The 25,172-nt window shown below is 55.7% G+C and overlaps 2 protein-coding genes across 4 annotated transcripts in view; one reads left to right on the forward strand and one right to left on the reverse strand.

Annotated features, from left to right (window-relative positions):
- The first annotated feature begins 333 nt into the window (after positions 1-333).
- Positions 334-10,637, forward strand: Ccnd1 (cyclin D1). Its single transcript, XM_008854962.3, has 5 exons — positions 334-735; positions 2,176-2,391; positions 2,919-3,078; positions 6,141-6,289; positions 7,673-10,637. Exons 1-5 carry the CDS (start codon positions 538-540, stop codon positions 7,838-7,840), a joined length of 891 nt encoding a protein of 296 aa, XP_008853184.1. The 5' UTR covers positions 334-537; the 3' UTR covers positions 7,841-10,637.
- Positions 10,638-20,409: 9,772 nt separating this feature from the next.
- The window catches only part of Lto1 (LTO1 maturation factor of ABCE1), a 5,229-nt gene continuing 466 nt past the window's right edge, over positions 20,410-25,172 (reverse strand). The window contains exons 1-5 of one of the 3 annotated variants that reach the window (XM_008854963.3): positions 24,849-25,152; positions 23,912-24,017; positions 22,290-22,360; positions 20,769-20,886; positions 20,410-20,534 (exon numbers count right to left, since the gene is read on the reverse strand). In XM_008854963.3, coding sequence (XP_008853185.1) covers positions 20,466-20,534; positions 20,769-20,886; positions 22,290-22,360; positions 23,912-24,017; positions 24,849-25,042 — 558 coding nt within the window. In that variant the 5' untranslated portion in view covers positions 25,043-25,152 and the 3' untranslated portion in view covers positions 20,410-20,465. Of the gene's footprint in view, positions 20,535-20,768; positions 20,887-22,289; positions 22,361-23,911; positions 24,018-24,848; positions 25,153-25,172 lie in introns of those variants that run through there. The other 2 variants (XM_029557123.1, XM_008854966.3) reach the window with 2 other exon arrangements.

The following is a 25,172-nucleotide window of genomic DNA, read 5'->3' on the forward strand; positions in this document are numbered from 1 at the left end:
CCACTCCGTCTCCCCAGGCTTGCGTGTGGCCTGACCTCCTCTTACTTATCTCCTCCGGAGCCACCACGATCCCACCTCTCCAAATCCCGGAGGCCCCACTCGGGAAGTAAGACACTACACACACACCCGCGCACCCCTCTTCCCCAGTTTGGAGAAAAACAGCCGGAGCAATTTGCATTTCTATGAAAATCTAACTTCGGGGGCTGCGGTGCCCCGGGCCAGGCTCTGCCTGGGGTTGGGGGGGGGACCTCTCTGATTAGTCCCCTCTCCACCGCCGGCGCCCCCGCCTCCTCCCCCTGCGCCCGCCCCGTCCCTCTCCCCTCCCTGTTCTGCCCGGCTTTGATCTCCGCTTAACAACAGTAACGTCACACGGACTACAGGCGAGTTTTGTTGAAGTTGCAAAGTCCTGCAGCCTCCAGAGGGCTGTCGGCGCTGTAGCAGCCAGCAGCTCCGCAGAGGGCGAGCAGAGCGCCGGCCAGCAGCCAGCCACCGCAGCCCGCACGACAGCCCTTTCCCGGCCCCGCGCAGCCCCCTGCCATGGAACACCAGCTCCTGTGCTGCGAAGTGGAGAGCATCCGCCGCGCGTACCCGGACTCCAACCTCCTCACCGACCGCGTGCTGCGCGCCATGCTGAAGGCGGAGGAGACCTGCGCACCCTCGGTGTCCTACTTCAAGTGCGTGCAGAAGGAGATCGTGCCGTCCATGCGCAAGATTGTGGCCACCTGGATGCTGGAGGTGCGGCGCTCAGGACTCCCCTTGCTACGTGTCGCCCCAACCCACACCCTCCCTTCTCTTCCCCTCCCATAGAAAGTTTGCCCGGGTGTAGCTAGGAATCCGAATTTTCAGGATAAATAGATACTGCGCGTATTCTTGAACCAGGAAGGTTGGGGTGTTGAGAATCCCTTTCCCTGGTGGTGGTTGGGGGGTGGGCATTGGGGAGGGGTGTCTTCGAGGGAAAAGGGTGCCAGGGACACCCCAATGGGTGCGAGGGTGCAGGCTTGAATGCGCTTCGTGGGTCCCCCGCTTGCGCCCCATTCCTGCGGCGCCTCCTCTCTGGTAGCCTCTGAGCGGAGCCTCCAGCTGTGTGTGGGGGGGCATAGATTTGATTTTTAAATTAATATCCATGGACACGTGTGCAAGGGCCTCTCGTGCCAGTATTATGCGCCATCTTTGCTCCTTTATTGCGAAGCAAAAGTGTTTATTGATAATTGGGGGCGAGGTGGGGGCGGGGAGCGGCGGCGGGGCGCTGGGACAGGCGCGAGGGGCCGTGCGGCGGCCGGGAGTCAGCCGGGAGGACCACGGCGTAAACTATTTTGGGGGCAACCCTGCTCGAAAAAGGGGGACCCTTTGTTCAAGCCACGGGCCCCTGGGCGCCCTACAAGGGCAGTCTGGCCCAGAGTGCACTACAGGCTGCAAGGTCGCGTGGCCCCCCAGTTGCCCGGGATTGACCCGTGTCCGGATGCATCTGCACTTGGGGGACCTGCCCAGCACAAGCCGTGGAGGGCCAGAACACGTTTTCAGAGGTTCAACTGGCGGCTCAGGGTCCCCAAAGTATTTTTAAATAATTTTTGAAAGTGCAGCGTGGTGCCCTTGCGAAAGGCAAAAGGCGCCCGAGCCTAGGAGAAGGGGGGCCCCGGAGTTTGAGTTCCTGGGGCTCTCACTCCAAGGCACCCGGAGCTCCAGACCCCCTGCTTGGATCAAGGGCCGCCGGAAGGTCATTTTCAGGCGATTTCTAGGCACCTAGTTATTTTTTAAATATTTTTAAATATTTTTTGAAAAGATGACGTCTGGGAAATGCGGCGCGGCGGCCTGGGACGCCACCTTTGTGTCTCGTGGGCGCGCGAGCGGCGCACGGCCCCGGCTTGCGGCCAGATCCTCCCTGGGGTGGGGGGGGGCTCCCCGGACCTGCAAAACCCCAAACTCCAGGAAGGGCCGGGATCCCCACAACCACATCACCCCACCCCACTGTGCCAGCTGCCTCAGGACTTTCCCTTTCAGTTTCGGGGTGGGTGGGCACTGGGCACTCACAGGGCACAAGCGCATCCGAGGGAGTGTCCACAGCGAACCCTCTCCCCTAGCCCTCGGCGCCCCGTGCAATTGTGGAAAGGGATGCAAGGTCACGAGGAGGGAACCCCCCCCTCCCGGCAAGGATGGTCACGAGCCGGGTCCCCGCAGGTCTGCGAGGAGCAGAAGTGCGAGGAAGAAGTCTTCCCGCTCGCCATGAACTACCTGGACCGCTTTCTGTCCCTGGAGCCTCTGAAAAAGAGCCGTCTGCAGCTGCTGGGGGCCACCTGCATGTTCGTGGCCTCCAAGATGAAGGAGACCATCCCCTTGACGGCGGAGAAGCTGTGCGTCTACACTGACAACTCCATCCGACCCGAGGAGCTGCTGGTAATGGGGGGGCCTCCACCTCCATCGACCCCCTTCCTTCCCCTCCCCCATTAGCCTCAGGACCCCCTAGGGAGGTGCGCGCTGCACCAGTGGCAGGAAGTCCAGCCAGCCCCATAGAGGGTACCCAGCTTGCACGACACCCCACATTGCAAGAGAGCCATGTGGCGTCTGCTGGATCCCAGCCGCACCCCACCTCCGCACCCCCCCAACCCTGTCCTGGACTCCCCACCATGATTGAGGAGAAGCCAGTCTCAAACGTGGGCGGGGCGCGCCCCCTAGCGGCGCACGAGCGGCAGTGCTGGCGGTGGGAGGTCTTTTTGTCTGGCAGCTTGTCCCTAAGTCGTGAGAACAGTCTTTTTTGTGCGCACCTTTTTAATTGTTTTGGTATCTGGGGTCCCACGTTGCGCCCACTTCCCTGACCTTTCCCCCAACTTCTGCTACTCTACCCTAAAACCGCAAGAGAAACACCCTCCTCTGCCCAGGAATTGGTATACCCCTCTTTTGACCTTGTTCCCCATTTTCCACAGCAAATGGAACTGATTCTGGTGAACAAACTCAAGTGGAACCTGGCTGCGATGACCCCCCACGACTTTATCGAACATTTCCTCTCCAAAATGCCAGAGGTGGATGAGAACAAACAGATCATCCGCAAGCATGCGCAGACCTTTGTGGCCCTCTGTGCCACAGGTAGGGCTCCCACACCCCCGCCGCCCGGTCCTGATCTGTCTCCAGGGACAGCTCCGGCTCCCCAGCTAGTACCTCCTGCCTGTAGGTCCTCCCTTGGTAGATTATGGTCCCAACACCTCTGGAAGGTTCCCCACTTCCGTGCTCTCAACTGAGGGTGTGGATAGCTTGTTGGGGCTAGATGGGATTGGGTGGCACCCTGTTTTGGCTAGGACCACTCCGCAGAGCCTCCGCGATGGCCCAGCTGTCCTGTGTCGCTCTCTAGTGCCTCCACGCCCCTGTGGCCAGGGGATGCTGTACAGGGTTTACCTCAGCCTCCCGGGAGCTGCCTGCCCCCACCCACCTCCAGCCCTGCCTGTGTCCTCAAGGAGCCCCAGCTGCGGGGGCCCCCTCCTAGCCTCTCCCAGGCTGGGCCACCTGCCAGGGGCGCCTACAGGGGCGGGCCAATGGCCCCAGCGCCAGCCCCACGTGCTACAGTGCAGTTCCAGTGCGGGGGCGGCCAGCTGAGGAGTTGGGAGGCCCAGCCAGGGGTGCTGCAGACCAGCTCTGTGCCTTGGAGTCTTGGGAGAGCTGTTAGAAGTAGAGGGGCATGGATCTCCCTGTTGCCAAAGGACCCTCCCTGGTACTGCCCTGGTCCCAGCCCTGCCTCTGACAGCCACTTCCCCATATAACTAGATGCCCCTCCCTGGAGGCTTAGGGGGATCCTGCACCTCCTCTTCAGACCAGAAAGTAAGGAGGCACAAGAGGGGGCACTTGGTGACTTCTCCCACCTGCCCATGCCGGCCATCACCATGACAGCCCCAGCAGCAGGTATTCCTAAGCAGCTGCGGACTTAAGGATGTTGGCGACTTGAGCTTTCTTGCTACCTGTGGAGAGTGCCAACCCCTCTCTGAGGCCTCCCAAGCAACACAGGGGGCCGGTGGCTGATGGGAGTGCTTAGAAGGATGTGAGGGACGGGGGGCGGCCCTGCTGGCGGGCAGGGCAGGGAGGCGTCTGGCTGGGGCTCCTCTCGGGAGAGCAGAGCCCTTGGAGGCTCCAAGGCAGCCTTTTATGGAGCTGAAAGTGGCTTGGGCAAAGCGGCAGTTTCCCAGAGATAGTGTGAGGGATGGGCAGGCGAGCCTCCCCCAGGCCAGCTCCAAAAGCTCCCCCGCCCCCCAGGACCCTTTGGGCCCTGGCAGGGAAGCCCCCGAGCAAGCATGCACACTGGGCCCCAGCTGGGCACAGCAGACTGCAGGGCCTTTGTGTGAGATAGGGGCCATACAGCAGGATGCAGTGGGACGGCTCCAGTCACCCGGGTGGGCTTTGTGGTGGGCCTGCATCCTGGGACCTACAAACTCTGTCCCTAGTGGGAACTCCCAGCCCCTCTTGTCACATAGGGACCACTCTGTTATAACAGTTTGAGGCACAGGTTGAATGAGGCAGAAATCAGGGCAGGAAAGACTTGCTCTCCACGTGGCAAGGCCCCCAGACCTGGGCTCCTGAGCATGTGTACACACTAGTTAACCTAGGGTTGGGGTTTCCGACACATGCATCCATGGGTGCCCAGAGCACACCCTGGTGTGGAGTACAGACATTGCCCTGTTACTAGACATTAATTCGAAATTGATCTTAAGAAAGGTGTCAACGAGTGTCAGCCCCAAGCATCGAACCAGCAATCTAGGGAGTGAATGGGAACAAACACAGGCTCCTTGGGGGAATAAGACCACTGGCCACTGCACTTGGGTGGGGGGAGTCAGAGCTTCAGAAACAAGGGACTGGTGACCCTGGTCTGAGTGCTTTTCAGACTGGGTCAGGACATGTGCTACCTAACTAAGGCTGGAACCTGTCACTCTCCACAAAAGTGATGCCTGGGACTTAGTTCACTGGGCTAACTCCAAGGTGGCACCTGGAGGTGGTTTTGTCTTGTTTGCCTCCTGTAATGAGGCTGAAGTTGTTTGTTCTCTGTGGATAAGCCTCCCAGGCCACACTGAACAGCCATTGCCCCTGTGATTACCATCCCCTGTGCCCCTGGGCACCCATTCCTCCTCATGTCTCCCTTTGGACTGGAGCCCTGATTCTCAGGCTAAGCGGGTGGCCATCCCCATTGGCGATCCTGACTGTGACAAGAGAAAGCAACCGACAGGTTCATCTTTGGCAGCGGGGTCAAGTGTGGAGGTGCTGAGTCCCTTGGGGGCAAGGAGCTAGCCTGAAGCTTGGGGAGGGGGCTTGCAGGTGTATTTTGGGGTAACATGGCCCCCAGCATCTGACAGTAGGATAGACTGCAAGCTAGTACTGTTCTGGGTTTATTTCCCACTCAGGGCTCATGAGCATAGGCTAGTAGTCCAGGACCCCCAAGGCCAGGGGCTTTCTGATGAGGTTATTTCGGAGGTCACATGTGCTGGCTGCATGTGATACAGTATCCTAGTCCCTGGGATCAGTAAGTCAAGAAAGCTGGAGGTGTAAAGGGGTGTAAGAATTCTTAGCCTTTTGTCACTGACCAGAGACATGGAAGGAGCTTTGTGGAAAGTCAGTAGGGGCAAGGGCGGCTAGGTTCCTCCTGCGGAGGGGCCTGGGTCCATCACCCCCGTACCAGGGCTACACATGGCTAGGTCCCACTGACAGGGAGTGGCTCGGTCACACTCTGCAGCTTGCTGAAATTCCTCTGGGATCTGACCAGTTGTCTCCAGGTCTGTCTGTTGCCAGGGTGGTCCTGGACCTCACAGCAGTCCACCTGGCTCCAAGGTCCAGATGTTGAACCAATACCTGTCTCTGTCTACTTGAGTCTTTTTTCCAAAAACTTGAAGGAGCTTAAAAAACATGGCCTCTTCTGGCCACTGTTTTCTTCCTTGGAACCCAGAGCCTCCTGCAAGCTAGAGGGCCCTACCACTGGGCTGTACCCCCAAACTTTTTAAAGTTTTGAGACAGAAGCCTTGCTAAGTGCAGCAACATGTAGATCTGCGCCACCTAGCAGTCCCTGAAGGAGCTAGGCGTTCACAGGGCACTGGGAGGCGGGAGGCGTCCCTCTAACTGACCACAGCCCCTGCAGTGTCTCTGCCCATGACCACCTATGTCCCTCTCTGCTGCAGATGTGAAGTTCATTTCCAACCCGCCCTCCATGGTGGCTGCTGGGAGTGTGGTGGCCGCACTGCAGGGCCTGCACCTGGGCAGCCCCAATGACTTCCTGTCCTGCTACCGCACAACACACTTCCTCTCCAGAGTGATCAAGTGTGACCCGGTGAGTGAGCTTTGAAGGAGGCAGCTAGCACCAGGGACCCTTGGTGAGGGGCTGGACACAAGCCTTCATGAGGCAGGAGAGCAGAACTCCGGGTCCCCTGACCTCTGTCCAGGCTTGAGGCTTTGGGGACTTCCAGTAGCCCTGGAGAGAGCCATGTGGTGAAAATGAGGCTGAGCCCCCCGCCCCAGCCTTGTTTGGGCCACATCTCCCTTGGAGCCTTTGGGGTTTGAGTCTACAAAAGACTCTGGTGTGGACCCTTCACCTGAAGAGGGCACATTCCACAACTTTCTTTGGGGGACAGAATGTATGCCCTGCGTGTATCAGGCGTAGTGTGCCGTAAGTGTCCCTTTGAGCCGAGAAGTGTAGCTGAATCTGTTGGTGCTCTTGAGGTGGACGAGGGCTGGTGTAGAGGGACAGGCAGAAAGGGCCCTAAAACCTCAGTCCAGTTCTGTCACACGTGCTCAGGGAAGGAGTGGTCAGTGTGAGTCAGTACCTCTGGGCAGTGAGCCAGGGCACAGTAGCCACTGTCTGGAGTCAGCCTTAGGGACCCCACTCCCAACGCTTCAAGTGTACCCCAGCACGTAGCTCCTTCCTCAGGATAAGGAGAGAGTTCAGGCAGGTAGGAACCCTCAGGCTTCAGGGAAAGATTTGAGTGTGTCTGTGGGTCCACACCAGGTTACAGGCCTCAGTTTCCCCATCTATAAAATGGAATTGTTTGCCCTGCCACCCTCCTTGGCTATGGTGAATATCGAACGGGGTAGAAACTGTAAAGGCTGTAAATCTGGGGCTTCCCGGAGCTGGCTTCCTCCCTTGGGGATCACCCAAGGGCAGAAGGCTGTGAGGTACTCCTCATGAGAAGGGGCCCTGGGTTCAGACTTCCCACCTATGTACAGTCAGAAGCTTCTCTCCCCAGCATCCCCAGTGAGATGGGTGAAGGGGTCAGAGGACCTGGACCCACCAAAGCTGTCACAGGTGCTGGGGATGACCTGGTTCACTTGGAGCCACCTACAGGAGGGTGCATCCAAAGAGGCAGATCAGGGGAGGATATATGAGGTGCGGCCATAGGGGGGTCCTGGAAGGGAATTCCTGCTGGGCAGACCTAGCATGGGCAGGCAGGCATCCTGTGTCCCACCCACAAGAGAGGGTTGGCTATCCCCTGGCACAGGGGCAAGGAGAGGCATTTGGCCCCGAGGAGGACCTCCGGGCCCGGAGAGGCTGAGGACCGGAGTTGGCACTTTGTGGAAACACACTGGCAGCGCCGCCACTGGGTCTGGGAAGGGAACGGGAGAGTTTTGGTTCATCCTTACTCTGAGCAAAGCCTGCCTCTTGGGTCCTGGCCTCTGGCTAAGCCAGGACCCCCTTGGTTCTCACCCACCTCTCCAGGACTGTCTCCGTGCCTGCCAGGAGCAGATCGAAACCCTTCTAGAATCCAGCCTGCGCCAGGCCCAGCAGAACCAGGACCCCAAGGCCACTGAGGAGGAGGAGGAGGAGGAAGAGGAGGAGGCCGGCCTGGCCTGCACACCCACCGACGTTCGGGACGTGCACATCTGAGGACGCCGGGTAGGCGGGTGCCACTGAGCAGCGGCAGCCCGCAGGGAGGAAGGAGCCACCCGGTGCTCCCAATCGTGTCCCTCCCAGACATTTCCTTACCAGGAGGGGAAGGTTCCTTCTCTTTGTTGGGTGTTTTTGTTTTGTTTTGTTTCGGCCTTGACTCTCCTTTCTGTGACTAAGCAAAAGAGAAAAATGATACCTGAAAATTGTCTTAAAGAGAGAGAGGGGGAGGGAGGGAGAGAGCAAAACCCTGAGTGAGAGGAAGAGGGTGATGCTACAAAAATGGGATTTTATGCCCCAGTAATCAACTAGTTTTCTATTAATGTGCTTGTCTGTCGTAAGCATAGAATTAACACACAGGGACGTTCCACAAGCACTGGATTTGATTCTTTTATGTGTTTTTTTAAAAAGCCTAAAAAACATTGCTTTGAAAAAAAAATTCAGCAAACTTTTTTAAAATAGAAGAGGGTTTTAGGTAGAAAAATGTATTCTACTTCCCGAAAAAGCATAGCTTAGGCGGTCCTTGGCCACGCTCCCGTTTGCTCAACACAGTCACTGGCCGTCACCTGCACCCCTGCTTTATCCCGAGGGTGGGTAGGCCTGTGACCTCGTTACCGTATTGATGGTCGATGCCACCTCTCTAGCGGCTGTGTGGTGTGATGCATGGCACCCTGAGGGCCTGTCTTCTGTACCCTCCCTCCTGCAGGTTCACAGTGCACCAGCCACATTTGCAGGAGGGGTGAAAGGCCAGCTGTCCCACTTGTATGCCACACGCTCCTGCTGCAAGGGGATGAATAGTGACGTAATATATTCTATTTTTGTAATCTTGCTATTTTTGTAGTTCCTGTTTAATGAGATGCTGGTCTCTTGCCTGCCGGCCCTGCAGCCCGCTCACATCATGTTAACCCCACATCTGTTCTCTTCGTGTGTGTGGTTTCTGTTGTTATTGTGGCTTTCTTTTTGGTTTGGTTTTGGTTTTGTTTTGTCTTGTCCATATTCCAAAACTATTCCACTTCAGAGCACTTTTGGTCGGCTAGCTGGAGGCAGAATTGCCATAGCGGAGGCACGGGGAAGGGAGCGGTGTTCTCACGGAGTGCTTCGGAATATCTGCGCACTTGTTCAGAGGTTGGCACAGCAAGTGTGTGGCACCACGGTGTTGACAGAGGGGCCGTTTGAGGTTTTGTTGGGTCAAGAAGTGAAAGCCGTACACGCTAGCACCGCACCACACCACCAGCACCCATCCTGACCTGTCCCTTAGAGAGGTTGGAGTCCACAGGGTCCTTGGTACTGGCAGGAAGGCAGACCCAGACAAGAGCAGTTCCAGGGTAACGCTGAGGTGTTTCACAGCAGAAGATTTTTAAACACTAAAATATATAATTTGTAGTTAAGGCTACAAAAGAGTATTTATTGCACCTTTCTACGGCCAGTGTGATTGATAAAGTGATGCCGTCCCCCCATTCAGACGCCCCTTTCTACGGCCAGTGTGATTGATAAAGGAATGCCATCTCCCCCCGATTCAGACACCCCTTTCTGCCCTTGGCATGGAAGGGTTAGCATGAGAGTTTGGTCCTTTTACAGTGGCCTGGTAAATTAGGGTACCCCAAATGAGTTCAATTCCGGAACATTCTTACCCTCTCCCCCCATTTAAAACAAGTTTAGTGACGATAGGCAATTTGCACATCTTGGATCTGTATCTTTTTATTTAGGAAGTGTTGAAGGGAGGCGGTGAGAGTGGAGGCTGGAGAGGATGTGAGGAAGGAAGTGTGCTCGAGGGGACAGGGCGGTGACCGCAGGAGGGGACAAGCTGTGGCTCGGTGGGGAGCCAGATGGCCGTTGCTCTAGGTGTCTTTCACTTTGCTGCTATTGCAGGGTCAGTTGTACGTCTTGTTTTTTTTTTTTTTATCATACCGTATACTGCCATGTTATAGTTTAATTTCCTCATAGAAAATTGTATTATGAATGCCATTTTTTTTCTTTTGTACTTTTTTATGTGATCAGTTTTGACTTAATGTGATTACTGCTCTATTCCCAAAACAGGTTCCTGTCCGCAATACCTCATGCTTCACGTAGCCATGCTCAGGCCTGGCGGGCGGGCGGGCGGGCTGCCTCCAAGGACCCCAAACCCCGCCTGGTGGGGATCGGCCAAGGCCGCGTCACCGAGGCCCCGGTGCCCATCATGCTGGGCCTTTCAGCTGATCTGGGACACACCATCTCAGCCATGCGACAGCTGTATCATTCTTTGTGTAGTTATGAACATTGTGTTGTTATTATTATTATTATTATTGTAGCAAGCCTGTCTTGCGTGCCACCGTGCTGCTGGGCCCATAGGAACATCTTGGAATGGCTTTGGAATTTGTTCCAAGTTTCGGGTGCATTGTTTAATCTCTTAGGTTATAGTGTTCTGTCTTATGCTAATTTAAAGAGACTCGTCTCTGGGAAGGCAGGCTCCTGTGCTGCAGGGCCCCCCAAGTTCCCTTAGCAAGCTGCCAAACCAAAACAATTTGAACTCCCGCCAATGGCAGCCGCAAGACCCTTTTGGCTGCGGCATCAGTCTGACCCAGGTGGGGCCCTTGAGGGACAGCATGCCCATGGTGGTGAGTAAGGGCAAGGTCTTTAACACTAAGCGTGACAAAAGGCCGAAGGCTGGTGGCAGGTCCACAGAGCACAGCCGGCTGCCCTGCGACACGCAAGCTTCGAGGGGCTCTGGTTGGCCAGGTTGAGTCTGTGTTTCTGGTTGACACACTGCGGTGCTTCCCACCACGGACATGTAACCGGCACGTTCCAGCAAAAAAAAAAAGACAAACATGAAGTCTAGAAATAAAATTGGTAAAACCCCAGTGTGGTGACTTGGCTTGAGGGCTGGGCTGGGCTGGGCTGGGCTGGCCTGAGAGAGGGTTCGCTGGCTGCTCTTGCAGAGGACCCAGGTTCAATTCCCAGAACTCACCTGGTGGCTAACAACCAGTAGCTCAGTTCCTGGAGCTCTGATGCCCTCTTCTGATCTCTGTTAGCATTGTACAACACAGGGCCAGGGCCAGGGCGGGGTGCACTTACACACATTCAGGCAATGTACTCATACACATAATTTTTTTTTAATGTGGGGGAACATGCCCTGTCATAGCTGTGCACCGCCCCCCCCGTCCTCTGCACCCTAGGGTGTTTGCACGTGGTGGCTGGAACCTGGGCTTCTGGCGTCAGAGTGAGGGGAGCAGTGGCCACTGATCAGAGCGGCCCCAGCCCATCACTGCCAGCTTGCCCTCCTGCTTGTTTGCAGATGGGAAGATCAACAGAGCCCACGTTTGCTGCCCCTTGTCTGGCGCAAACGAGTGTTTGCTCTGGGTGAATCACCATCAGCTGCTGCCAAGCCTTCAGATGGTGATGTGTGGTGTTAGGGCTGTGGCCCAAGCCAGCCTTTCACACCGTTCTTGGGGACCTGGGTGGCCTTGTTAGACTGCTGTGACGCTCTCTGGGTGTCAGTTGATCATGACTGGCCTTGTTTCCAAACCTTGGGGGAGGACATCGGTACTATGAAGTGTCCGGACTCTGCAGAGCCTCAGGATCCCTGTCGGCACAGCCTGACCTGCCCTCACTAGGTACAGTGGCTCAGAAGCCACATGGAGGCTCTGGACCTCTGTCAAGAGCAACTGTGCCTCTTCAGATACCCAGGCCTTTAGGCATCACCTACTGTGTGCTCTTGCTGCTCTGCAGGGTGGCATCGGGGTCTTCGTTGGCTGTGTTGGTGATTCAGCCTGGCCCCTGTCCTGGGAAGGTGAGGACTATAGGTGACACCTACTTGGCCATCATGGTGTCACCCTGAGAGTGGAGGCAGCCAGAATGTGTGTGGGTGGGGAGCCCACAGAGTGACCCATGGGCAGATGAGGCCTCTATCAGGCCATCCCCCCAGGGAAAGCTTAAGAGACCACCATAAGCAGAGGAGGCTCCCCATGCCCCCTCTGGTGGCCTATGAGGGCACAGCGTCATCTCTGAGGGCAGGGTTCACAGAGGTCCTGGAGGCAAGGACCTGTTGCAGGGCTTTGCAGGAACCTTGCAAGTCTCCCCCACCGCCACACAGTGCCTGGACAGGAGGCCTTGGCCATTTGGGAGACAGGCTGCAGGGCTGTTGGGTGGAAAAGGAAGTACAGAGCTGCTTCCCCAGTGGGGCTCGGGAGCCCTGGGGAGGCCACCAGAGGTAGCTGGTGATCACATGGGCTGTGGGTTTGTAGGCTGATGGACAGGACAGGGGAGAGACTGAAAAACAAGCAGGCTGAGCAGGCCAGAGACAGACAGACGCAGGCAGAGCAGTCTGGAGCGCAGAGGCAGGCTGACCACACACTTGGTGGAAGGCAAGCGGGTGGTGCTGGTGTCGAGTCACTGCTTGTCAGGTGGTCGTGGAAGGACCCCCATGTGGGATGAACACCCTCATACAGATGGCTGGCACCATGGTGGGGTCTCCAGAGGTGCCTTTGACTCTTCATCCAGGGATCTGTGATGCCTGGCCATGAGTGTTCTCTGAGCCTCTCCCCTTGGCCTAAGGAGTGAGACCCCAGACAGCTGGCTACTCCAGTCCTGATCCTAAGGGGCTCTGCAAGGGGTGGTGGAGGCCTGGTCCCCTTTTGGGGTATGTGGGCACTCCTATTGACAGTAATGGTACACAGCCTTGGAGGACCCTCAGAGACAGACTCAGGCCACTGCCCTCCCTGCAGACTTCTCAGAGTACAAAGGCCCGTTCTGTCCTCTGCCCAGCAGCTCCGTGGGCCCCTACCCTGGCCAGACTCCCCATCCTGCTGGGCAGTCCCACCTCCTCCAATGGGGCCAAGGTCTTGAGCCTGGCTGGCCTCTCCTGGCCTTGGCTCCCTAGACCTGGGGACTGAAGCTGGCTACCCACCCTCCCCACTGCCCGGTCCTGCCCAACCTTCATTCTGCAGAGAGGGGATCTCAGCAAAAGTCTATACCCCCCACACTATATAGGTGGCCCTGGGGGCCCCCTCCTGACTTGGAATCCTGGCTCTCGATGTGAGGGAGGCAGCCTGCTGTCCTCAGGCCGGTCGAGCTGCTGCACGCTGCCCTAGAAAGCAAGCCGAGTTCACTGGGTGGAGGACCTGAGCTCCCAGGGCCCAAGAAACATCTGCAGTGGGAGCTGAGGACTCCAAGGGGCTGAACACCGAACAGAAGCAGAGGGTTGGGGCCATGTGCCCTCCCTGCAGTGCCCCAGAGCCCTTACCCGCTGTCATCCCCACCCATAGGGCTCCTCAGGATTGCACCTGGCCTGTGTTGGTGGGATGACCACACCATAGGACCTGGGCTGGGAGCTGGCACTGCCATGGGTTGGTGTGGTGCACACAGGCCAGGTTGCATGGGGTGAACAGGCTTGGATGCAGGGGACTCACATGTGCACAGCAGCGTGCTGGTGGGGTATGGCACTGTCCCCCCTCCCTGGTTGGCCTCTCCTGCTGGGGGCTGCTGTTCCAGGAATGCCTTTGATCAAGCATTTGTACTAGAGGGCCAAGTCAGTGCAAACCTCTAATCCCTTCCCAGTCCCTTTACCATGGGGGCCCAGCTCCAGCTCCAGGGCCAGCAGAGAATAGCCTGGGTGGTGTTGATGGTGGGCAGGCAATTCAGGGCCTTGGGGCCCACACCTGGGGCTATTCTTACTTCTACTCACAGGGGCAATCAAGGAGAACACAGAGAAGGGTGAAGGGGCTTTGAGCCTGTCAGAGGCTGTGGTGTCCTTTAAACCTTTCAGTTGTCCCCAAGCAACAGCTAAAACAGCTCATCAGCTAGCAGTCACTTTAGAGCTAAGAGGCCTCGCCCCAAGACTATCCATGTAGGGACCCCAGGCTCAGGGCACAGGGCAGCCTTCCATTCTCAGCAGCAGGTGGGGGGTTGCACGTCTTTAACAGTCATGCTTTTACTCTCTTTCCCTGTTGCTGTGGTAGAATAGCTGATGAATGCAACTTACGAGAGAAAGTGTTTATCTGGCTCACAGTCTGAGGACGCAGTCCATCACGGTGGGGTAGGCATGGCAGCAGGAGCGTGAGGCGGCTGGTCATGTCATATCTACAGTCAGGAAGCAGAGAGAGAGACTGTTGCTCGACTCATTCCTCTTTTTAAAAATTTTTTATTTATTATAGTTTATGTGTATGAGTGTGTTACCTGCATGTAGGTAAGTGCACCCGTGTCGTGCAGTGCCCGAGGAGGTCAGAAGAGGCTGTCAGATCCCCTGGAACTGGAGTTCAGGACGGTTCTTAGCTCTCATGTGGGTGCTGGGAACTGAACCTGGTCCTCTGCAAGAACAGCCAGGGCCTTAACCACTGAGCCACCTCTTCAGCCCCCCTTCTTCCTTTTTATACAGTCCAGGACCCCAACCCATCCTTCCCACCTCAATTAACCCAATCAAGATAATCCCCTCCGCAGGCCTTCCCAGAGGCCCATCTCCCTGTCCAGTTGACAATTAACTGTAACCATCACACTTAGGACCCCAACTGTAGGGTCAGGATAATGGCCAGCACAGAACAGACCCCCTGGGCCCTGGCTCCATGAGTGGATTCTTTTGGGGGGCCTTAGACCTCAGACTGTGGTTTGAATGTGAAAAGTCCCCCATGGACTCTTGTTTGAACACTTGGTTCCCAGCTGGGGGTGAAGGTTACCAAACCTCTAGGAGGTGAAGCCTTGCTGGAGGAAGTGGATCCTGAGGGCTGGGCTGTAGCCCAGCCCAACTTCCTGCCCGCTCTCTGCTCCCCAAGGGTGTAGAGACCTGGTACCTCACACCCCTGCTGTCTCACCTTCCCCACTGTGACCACAGCCCCTCAGACTGTGGGCCGGGATAAACCCTTCCTCCACTAAGTTCCTTTAGTGAGGTTCTTGTCACTGACAACAGCAAAGGAAATGACTAGATTATCAGAGTCACCTGCAAATTTGTGCTTGGCCTTGGATTTTTTTTTTTTTTTTTTTTTTGGTCTTTTTTTTTTTGAGACAGGTCTCCCTGTAGCTCCAGCTGTCCTGGATTCACTATGTAGACCAGGCTGGCCTTGTACTCATAGAGATCCACCTGCTTCTGCCTCCCAAGTGCTGGGATTAAAGGCGTGTGCCAGTTCTTCCGCTTGCATATAATTTGTCATTTATTAATGATGAGAGCAAATTTGCATAGTAATTATATGGGTGTGGTTTTTTGCATCAAAAATTCATCTTGATGAATGAGCCAGGTATGGTGGCACATGCCTTTAATCCCTGCACTTGGGAGGCAGAGGCAGGTGGATCTCTGTGAGTTCAAGGCTAGCCTAGTCTACATAGTGAGTTCCTGGCTTGCTGGGGCTACAGGATAAGATAACTCTGTCTCAAAAAAACAAACAAAATATTCAGTCTGGGCTGAATATTTGACACTATGGGATGCATAGCGTCTTCAACATCTTTCAGCCTTGGTCAGTCAATATTTTGATTGTATTCTTGTCAGTGCTGAGAACACCACTTTATGTAACTATGCAGTACAAGTCCACAGAAGGATGTTTAAGTGCAGTTCAGAAATGGTTGGAAATTCTGTCCTAGTCACTACACAAAATTCAGTGAACCATTTTTATGACAACCAAGTTAGCAACTCAAACAGCAGTTCTTAAAAAAAATGTTCTAGCCACCTGCAGTGGTGCACACCTTTAATCCCAGCACTAAGGAGGCACAGGCAAGTAGATCTCTATGAGGTGGAGGCCAGCCTGGACTATATAGTGAGTTCCAGGATAGCTGGGGCTGCAGGGAGACCCTGTCTCAAAACAAAACAAATTAATAAAAACCTGGGGCTGGAAAGATGGCTCAGTGGTTAAGAATGCATATTGGTCTTCCAGAGGACCCAGGTTCAGTTCCCAGTGTCCAGGTAGGGCAGTTCACAACCACCTCCAACTCCAGCTCCAGGGAATCCAACCCCATCTTCTGTTCTCCCCGGACACCTGCAAATGTGTGGCATACGCACTCTCACATATTAATTAAAAATAAAATGTTCTAAGTGCTCGGGAGGCAGAGGCATGCAGATCGTTGTGAGTTCAAGGGCAGCCTGGTCTACATAGTGAGTTCAGGTCAGGTGGAACTTCAGGGAGACCCTGTCTCGAAAAGACAAAAATAAAATAAAATGTTCTAACAAAATTCAATCCAAAGGTACACTCATTACTTATGCACAGAGGGTCAACGGTAGGAAACTATTAAAAGTCTCTCTTTTCTGTAATGAAATCATTGTGTCTAATGAAACCATGTTCTCTGCATGTGCAGTAAAAACCACCAAGTTCATAGCATCTCACAGTCTGAATCTGAGCTGAGGCATTCCAGGCAGTGCTCACTGGCATCGCATGGTGCAAGGGTATGTTGTGCAGGAGTGCGTGTTACCGTTCAGTTCCAAGGCTGCGCTGGTCACGTGATATGACACAGGCGAGCGCCACCAGAAACATTACTTCATTACACGTTTGATCTTTAATTAAGTTTTGGCCGTTTTGGTCGTTAGCTAAGTTTGTTGCAACTCTGTGTTGGCTTAAGGGAGTCCATGCAGGGTTGGGACCTGACCCCGTGGAGGCTGACTGGTCCCTGCGGCGGCTGACGGCAGGGCAGGTGTGGGCAACTGTATCTGGCAGGCCCGCTCTGGTCCTTGCAGAGTTGTGAACCCCAAGGCACGGTTTCCTGGTCTCTCTCTGGGGTGCAAGACTTCTGCCACCTGCTGGCTGAGGTGGTGGAAATCAGGGGCTAAGGTCAATCCCTGGCAGAAGTTCCAGGCTAGGGGGAGTCTGCGTTGTCTAGATCCTTTACCCCGCAGGCAGGGAAACGACAGCTCTGACAGGGAGAGGGACCTGCTGTCAGTGTCATCAGGCCATCATGACTAACAAGGACTAACAAAGTGTTTTAAACAGTAGAAGCTGACGCAGGGAGGATACAATCCCGTGTGGCTGGTCTACCCACCTTCCTGGCAGGCCTTAGTGTCCCGGCCTGTAGCTGCAACACTCACCTCTTGCAATACTGCAGGTCACCTGTGTGCAGCAGAGAAGGCCCTCTCCTGTGCCCCTCCTCTTTAAAAGGAGGCCATCGCTTCTCAGCTATTTGACTGACATCAAGTGTAAAAGGACAGAGGTTCCCTGATCTACAGCAGCCTCATCAGACCTCAGCTGAATAGGATCCACAAAGACCCCAGTTCCAAAGTGGCCACATTCACAGATGCTGCATGGAGCTGACTTCAGGGTGTCTTTATGGAGGCCACGATTCAGTCACGTTCTTGAGAGCAGGCTCCCAAACTCCTGGTTCAGCATGCACCGTAACAGCAGGTCTGCCCTGTTTACACTGGGGGAAGAGGCCCAGTCTTCGACCCTTGGGCTCCCTGGTACACTCTCTTCAGCAGGGGTTGTCCCCCATGCTAGGTTCCATCTAGGGAGAACCAAGGACAGTGTTCAGAATCAAGTTAAGTGAGTCTGGGAACACCCTCCCAGACACGAGGGTATATCTCCTAGGTGATCCCAAACCCAGAAATATTGCCTGTGAAGATGGGACCATTGCAAGCTCCACCTGCTTGACTACCAACTTCAAGTTGGTTATCAGGTCTGTGAGAAGGCAGAATGAGGTCACCTAGTCCCTAGTCACACAGGTCTGTCCTCACAAGCGGTCAGGATACAGCCACACAAAGGACCACGCAGACACAGGAAGACGCTGTACTGTCAGCAAGCCAAGGCAAGGGGCAGGAGAAGAGCTGCCCTGAGTCACCCCCACCTCGCAGCTGCAGCCCCCAGTGTAGGGGACAGTGAGCCAGCACCGGCTGTTGGAGCTGCTCAGTGATGGAGCCTTATATGGCCCCAGGAACCCACAGCATCAATCACGCTGGTGGCTGTGGCAGGAAGGCCAGAGTGGGTCAGTCTCAGGAAACCACGTTGAGAAGTGGATGACCTCAGAGCTGAAGCAACACTCAGGAAAGTGGGCTTGGTCAGAGCCAACTGAAGGAGGGAGGCTCAGGGCAGGGAACAGCTGGCAGGTCAGAGGTCCCATGGAGACACTGAGGACACAGGTCCTACAAACCCAGCCCTGTCACTATGGTGGTTTGCGTGTCCCCCACAGGTTCCAAGTATTTGAACAGTCAGTCAGTTGGTGGCGCTGTTTGGAGAGGGTCATGGAATGCCTTGGCGGTGTGGCCATGCTGGAGGAAGCACATCACTGGGGGCAGCTCTTAAGAGAGTCCTTAAGGCTGGCTAGACTTGCAGCTTCGCTCCCGGCTCCGGTTCCTGTACCTGCCTGAATATCTGAGCACTCAGCTCTCTGCTCTGGCCACCTCTGCCGCCATGCCTCCCTGCCATGATGGACTCTTACCTGGAACTGTAAACCCAACACACTTCCTTCTCTAAGTCACCTTGGTCATGGAAGTGACCAACTCTGACACACTCAGGTGTGGACTCACCCACCACTTCCTGCTGTTGTCTTTGGTGTTCCAAGCTGTGACCTCCAAACACAGTTCTCCTTGGGACTGATACCATCCTTCCCAGGGACACCTACCACCATCTCAGCAGGAGGAGAAGCCCTGCCCACTCCTGACCCCAGAGGGGAGAGCAGCAAGACAGGGCAGAATGACCCTGAGCACACTGTCAGGAGCTCACCCGCCTGCTGGGGTAACCAAGGGGTGTGGGGAGTGGACGGGCTCTTTAGAAGGGGCAGAGTGAACAGAGGTCAAGGTCAGGTGGTGGGAGTCAGGCAGGTGGCTTTGGGTTAGTGATGAGCAGGGGCTGATATGGGAGGATGGGTATACACAACACAGGGATTAAGGGAGAGGGAAAGGGGGGAGGGAGGAGGGAGGGAGGAAAGAAGGGGGGAGGGAGGGGAGAGGGGGAGAGAGATGGGAGGCAGAGAGGAGTGTGTGAGGCAGAGGCCCTACACAGTGCTGGTACCCTTCTCTCCCAGGATCTATTACCTGAGGCACCAGACCCAAGTCAGGGTGTGACATGGCTGCCTGCCGACTCAGACTCCCTGAACCCAGACCCCAACACCCAGCACACTCAGCACACACGACTCCAGACTTCTGCTTTAAAATATGCTATTTATTTGTTTCTGCAATTAGAAAACACATGATCAGATGTTGACTAGAACAACATTAAGTGTCTACCCAGAAAGACAGTAGCCAAGGGCCTTCTGAAGCGGTACAGAGGCCTCACTCTGGGGAGCCACTGGAATAAAGATGCTGGAGACCTACAAAGGCCACGGAGAATGGACTCAGAAGCCCAAAACATGGCCCAGCCCACCTGTGGGCTCAGCACACACAGCCTCAGACACCATGTTCCAGGCTTTCTGGCTTGGCTGGGCTGATGGGTCAAGGGAAGGGGACTCCATTTCCCTAGGGGACTACCACACCACATAGATCCCTGGGCCATGAGCCCCCACCCCCGACCCCAAGACGTTCTGGAATGATGCTAAAAACAGTGCTAAGGCCACAGGACTGCAGCCCTAGAGCTCAGGAGTTTGAAACAGGAGGATAACTGTTCGAGGCCAGCCTGGGCTACACAGACCCCATCGCAAAAAGAAACTGAAATCCCAAGTGGCATGAATCCACATGACCCCTTCATGTCATGCGTGGACTGAAGTGGGGCACAGGAGGGAGGGCACACCAATGTGTGCCGTCATGTGTCTACACATGTAGCTTGCCCGAGAATGCCAAGCCTGCTCCTGCCAGCTCAGTGCAGCACTGCCTGAGGGCACCACGGAGGACTACGGCCTGCCGCTGAAGGAAGCGCAGCACCCCAGGCCCCACAGCACTCACATCTGGAGTGAACCACTTCTTGCGGTTTCTAAGAGGGGTTCCTCTGAGCCACTTCTTAACGTGCAGAGCTCATCCCGCACCCCATCTGGGAACAGCATGAAAGTCGTGCTCAGCATCCTGGAATCAGGCTGGCCTTGCCCTCTCACCAGGTGTCCAGGGTAAACTGAGTCTAGACGAGCCCTGTGGGCAGAGCAGGACCCTGGGTCCTCTGCAGGGAAGTAGGGGTCCAGCAACACAGACAATGACCCGCATGTTGGAGACACGGCTGTGCAGCACACAGCACGTGGGTCTAGGGTGGCGGCCAGCTCTGCTGCGGGGCCCTCGGAGCAGGTGGGTCTATTCCCTCACCCTTGTTGTGGTGCCCACCTCGGGGCTGTTGAAGGATGGAATGCACACAGGAAGCTGAGGTCAGGTGCAAAGCTCAACAGATGGCTAGGGATTCGCCATGACTCCATTCACCTGTTTCGCACTGGCCTGTCTCTGAGTCCTACCACTGGGTAACCCCACCCAGGGCCAAGCCTGCTGGAGGGACAAAGCTACCCACTCTAGCCAGCAGCCTCTCACCTGTACCCTGTGTGGAAGGTGTGGCAGGCAGACCCAGTGAGGGGGCAGGCCTGGGGGGGGGCAGGCCTGGGGAGGGGCAGGCCTGGTGGCGGGGGCAGGCCTGGGGGGGGCAGGCCTGGTGGGGGCAGGCCTCGGGAGAGACAGGCCTGGGGAGGGGCAGGCCTGGGTGGGGAGGCAGGCCTGGGGAGGGGGGCAGGCCTGGTGGCATCCCACCCAGGCAGAAAGCCCCCAGGAGAGGCTCCCACACAACAAAGAGCTCTGATTGCCTTTAATCGCATTCCCAACACTCAATTCGAAGCCTCACAGTGACTAGAAGCTGATGGCAGGCCCTGCCGCAGCGATCTTGAAGTCCGGCTGCACGTTGAGGAGGGAGCACAGCTGAAAGCAGACCAGAGATGGGATTCCATGGCTTCCGCTCGGCAGAGGGCTTGCTTTCCTCCTCCCAACCCCAGCCCAAAGGCCGTCCCCGACCTGTTCCCAGCCTGTAGAGTGTCTTGCATGGGACGTCCTGCTCTAGGTTCTTCTATGGGGCACACACAGCCTGACACCAACATGGCCATCAAGTGAACCCCAGGGCCTGCGCCAGCCCCACCATGCACAGGCACTCCATACCTGTCTGAATTTCCCTCGGATTCTGTCCAGGTCCTCGTGAAGCCCCTTGTAAGTTGGGTCGTCATAGGGGAAGTCCTGCAGCAGCCCGATCAGGGTCTCCAGCACCTTCATCTTTCTGCTGGGAAGCCAAGGGAAGGCCATCAGCCCAGGGACCACAGCCCCAGCTCTGGTTCCTGCCCTGGGCAGCATTAGAGAGTGCCTGCTCTGGGAACAGGTGCTCAGGAGAGGGGCCTGACTCCACAGGGGACCACAAGCTGCAGTGGGATGGTAGCCAGGTTCAGCAGCCAACACTGACTCCACTTGGATCAGACTGCCCCATCCCTCCTTGGGGGGGGGGGGGCTGCCTTGCCTGCCACCTGCTCACACTAAAGCAGGCAGATCATGTAACAAACATTCAGAGGCTCCCAGAAGCCCTGTCTCAGTGGCAAGCATCCATGCCCTCACTTCAGAATCTGGGTGTGGTCTGGGTTGTAGAAACTCAAAGCGCTTCAAATAGAGGGCAGGTCCCACAAGGCGGGTGGGGGGGTGTGCCATCCTCCCCGCCTGTGGTCAGTGCCCCCCATCCTTTCCACCTGTGGTCAGTCCCTGCCATCCCCCCCGCCTGTGGTCAGTCCCCACCATCTTCCCCTCCTGGCTGGTCAGTCCCCACCATCCTCCCCTCCTGGCTGGTCAGTCCCCACCATCCTCCCCTCCTGGCTGGTCAGTCCCCACCATCCTCTCCGCCTGGCTTGTCAGCTCCCACCATCCTCTCCACCTGTGGTCAGTCCCCACTATCCTCCCAGAGTGGCTTGTCAGTCCCCCTCCCAGGCCAGGTCAGTCAGCAGGTGTCATGACACAGCCTAAGCCTAGGCTTGTGTTGTGGGCAGGCGGCCTTTCACTCAGGGGCTCCTCCCCAGCCTGCTGATGCAGAAGGACGGGCTGGGCTCACAAGGGCCAGACAGGCAGGGCACAGCACACAAGATGCTGAGGCTAGACTCAATGCAGAGCAGTAACGCTCACTCAGGCTGTGCATGTCAGAAAGGAGTCACATGCATCAGAGCACATTCTGTTATCTGTGGTGGCACGTGCCTGTGATCCCAACACGTGGGAGGCTGAGGTTGGAGGATTGCTGTGGGTTGAAGGCCAGTTTGGGCTACAGAGTAGGACTGTGCCTCAAAAAAACAACAGAGAAAACCAATTGCCTTAGGTTGGTGATGAGATGCCGTACACAGTGAAGTCAGGCGTCTGAGGCCTCATCCCACTAGCTCAGCAAGGAAGGAACGGGAATACAGGACCCAGCTGACATTACCTGAGACACAATCTGACCAGTGCACATCAAATGCCCTCACTGTGCCTGGCACGTTCTATTTACTATTTCCTTGAAAGCTCCCAAGAACATTGGGGTTGGACACAATGTTCCACATAATACATATGAAACAGCACCAGGGACTTAACATCACTGTGGGCACGCTACGGACCCAGAGCTCCTAGCTGCCGCGCTGGGTGGTGGGTCAGGAGGGAAGGATACGGGGCTCGCCTCACCTGTCTTTCTCCTCGGTGCCACTGTGCAGGAGACACTTCCACGCAAGAGCAAAACCCCGGTAGCAGCCAATCTGTGAATGGAAAAGTAGCCCACCTTGCTTTCTCAGACCACCTACTCTGGGGGCTCATAAGGATACCCGAGAGGCAGTCCACTGTCATGTGGGGTATCACCTTGGGGACAGATCCCCTCACCCCAGCGAAGCCTTCAGATTGAATCCTGGAGCTGGATACACCCAGCCAAGCAGCTCCTAAAGTGCTGACCCTCAGACACTGTGGGATGACCAAAGCAGGTTGCTTCAGGTCCAGCAGTCTGTGGGGACCCGCTCTGAAGCATCACATATTCACATATTTGCATCATCATGACCAGCTCAGCCTCTGCCAGGCAGGGCCAGTAATCCGGCGGGGGGGGGGGGGGGGGAAGACAAAGGGCAAGAGGGGAGGAAAAAGTGGAGGATGCTAATGGAATTTTGATGTAAACATGGTGTCCTCTGCAGAGGACTCAGACACAAGACAGCTCTGTGACACTCCCACAGCACTTCGGTGGTTCTGTGCCAAAAAACACTTTGACTAATCCCAGGACTCAGGAAGCAGAGGCAGGTGAATCTCTGAGTTTGAGGCTGGCCTGGTCTACATAGCAAGTTCCAGGCCAGCTGGGGCTACAGGGAGACCCTGTCTCAAAAAGACAGACAAAAAAATAAGAAAAGACTATTCTGCCTGGTCTGTGTAGTCTGATGAAGCCTGGTGTTCTGGCTCCAACACTGTGGGGTTTCGATCAAAATGTCCCCCACAGACTCAAGTGTTTGAACACTTGGTCAGCTGGTGGCACTGTTTGGGGAGGTCATGGAACCTTTAAGTGTGGCCCTGCTGGGGGAAGCAGGGAGCCGGCTTGAGGGTGCACAGCCTTGCCTGACTTCAGGCGTCTCTCTGCTTCCTGACACGCTTGGAGATGCAAAGCTCAGCTTTCTGTGCCAGGTGCCCCTGCTGCCATGATGGACTCTTACCCCTCTGGTACTGATCCTTCAAGCCCGGAACTTGACTGGAGGGACTGGCCACAGGGCTCCCTAGGGTCCAGCTGTTGGCCAGTGCCCACCTCTCATCTTGTCTTTGCTGGGTTACAACATGGGCTCTGGAGATCTGAACTCGGGGCTTCAATCTTGTAAGTTCCTGCCCTGCTTGATTTCCTGCCTCAACTTCCTTCAATGATGAACTGTGATCAAGATGTGTAAGCCAAATAAACTCTTTTCTCCACCAGTTGTTTTCGATCAGTATTTAATCACAGCAACAGAAAGCTAACCAGGACAAACGCTGAGGAAACTACAAACTGCAGTTAAAGATTCATGAGTCTCCCTGTAGACCTGGAACGCGTTATGTAGACCAGGCTGGCCTTGATCTCACAGAGATCTGCCTGCCTCTTCCTCCCAACTGCTGGGACTAAAGTCGTGAGCCACCATGCCTGCCCCCCCCCCCGGCCACGGCCTTTGTTTTTTGAGGCAGGATCTCACTATGTAGCCCAGGTTGGCCTTAAGCTCTTGATCTTTCTGCCTCAGCCTGCTGAATTCTGGGATGGGCATGGGCCACCACCCTTATCGGAGGAGTCATTTCTAAGTGGAGCTCCCACTCACCTCAGATCCAATTTTGGCTCCATGTAATGTGCCACAATGCCTTCCTTCACTTATTCCCAAATTACTGCCCTCTTCATAGCCTTCCCGATAGCCTTCCCCGTGGAATCTGTGATAGAGAACACTTTGTCAGGTAAACAGGAGAAACACGACTTTCTCACAAAAAACCTCCCTCTCTTACATTATCCAGACCCCATAGGACACAGCAGACCATAAAACCCCATAAGACATGGTACAAAAAAACCTAAAACTCAGGCCACAAAATCCAGGTTCTTGGCTCAGCTCTTCCACGTTCGGAATTTCCTCTGGCCCATTGCTGCACATTTTTTACAATGTTTTCTGAGATAGGACCTCACTGTGTAGCCCAGGCTGGCTTCAAACCCAAAGCAACCCTGCCAAAACCTCTGAGTGCTACAATTCTAGGTGTGCTCCACCACACTTGGCTGCTCCTTGCTGGAGAGATGGGCTGTGTGCAGGCACTACCAACAGCTACAGCCCCAGCCCCTTACGTCCACAATCCTTCATCTAGAGCTGACCGTAGGCTGACAAAGTGATGTCCAAACCCAGCAAAGTGTCCAAACCCACAAGGAAGATGTAAAGGTGGAAACTCAAGCGAGTCTGGAATATACTAGGAATCTGCTCTTCAAAGTAGGTGACCGGTCTGCAGCACACTGGGCAGCTCAGCGTCTATGCAATCCTAACTCAAATCACTTGTTTCTAAGAAGCTCAAGTACAGGACACATTCTGTGACTCTGGAGTAACAGGAAAAGCTCTAAGATCGTCAGTGTACCACAACTAGGGTGTTTGGACTATGAGAAGGGTGTTGCCTTTGGGAGCTCAACCAACAGAGCTGGCACTGTCTTAACCTGCAGCCGGCACATGGAATGCTCTGGAAACCCCCAAGAAGCAGTGCCTCCCCATCTGTCAGCACCCAACTCACATGCTAAGCAGAGTTAGAGCAACCACAAGGGGAGGCTCCCACAGAGGGTGGGAAATCCTCGGGACCCCTGCAGGGGCGCTGAGGCCAAGAGTCACGGGCTGGCCCTGTGCTCCCTGGGGCCTTTCTGGATGGAAAAGGGCCCAGCCCGTCACATCCATCAACAGACCGGTGAATACCACCGTCTGTGCGACCATTAGGGGACAAGAAGAAGTGGCAGCCCGCAGATGGCCAAGAGTGTCCCGGAGGACGGAAGGGGATGGGGGAGTCGGCGGGAAGGCAGCTGCCAGGGCACTGCATGCCCGCCCCACCCCGCCCCACCCCGCC

Source organism: Nannospalax galili, unplaced genomic scaffold (genome assembly GCF_000622305.1).
Source record: "Nannospalax galili isolate Female #2095 unplaced genomic scaffold, S.galili_v1.0 scaffold1307, whole genome shotgun sequence".
NCBI classification, from domain to species: domain Eukaryota; kingdom Metazoa; phylum Chordata; class Mammalia; order Rodentia; family Spalacidae; genus Nannospalax; species Nannospalax galili.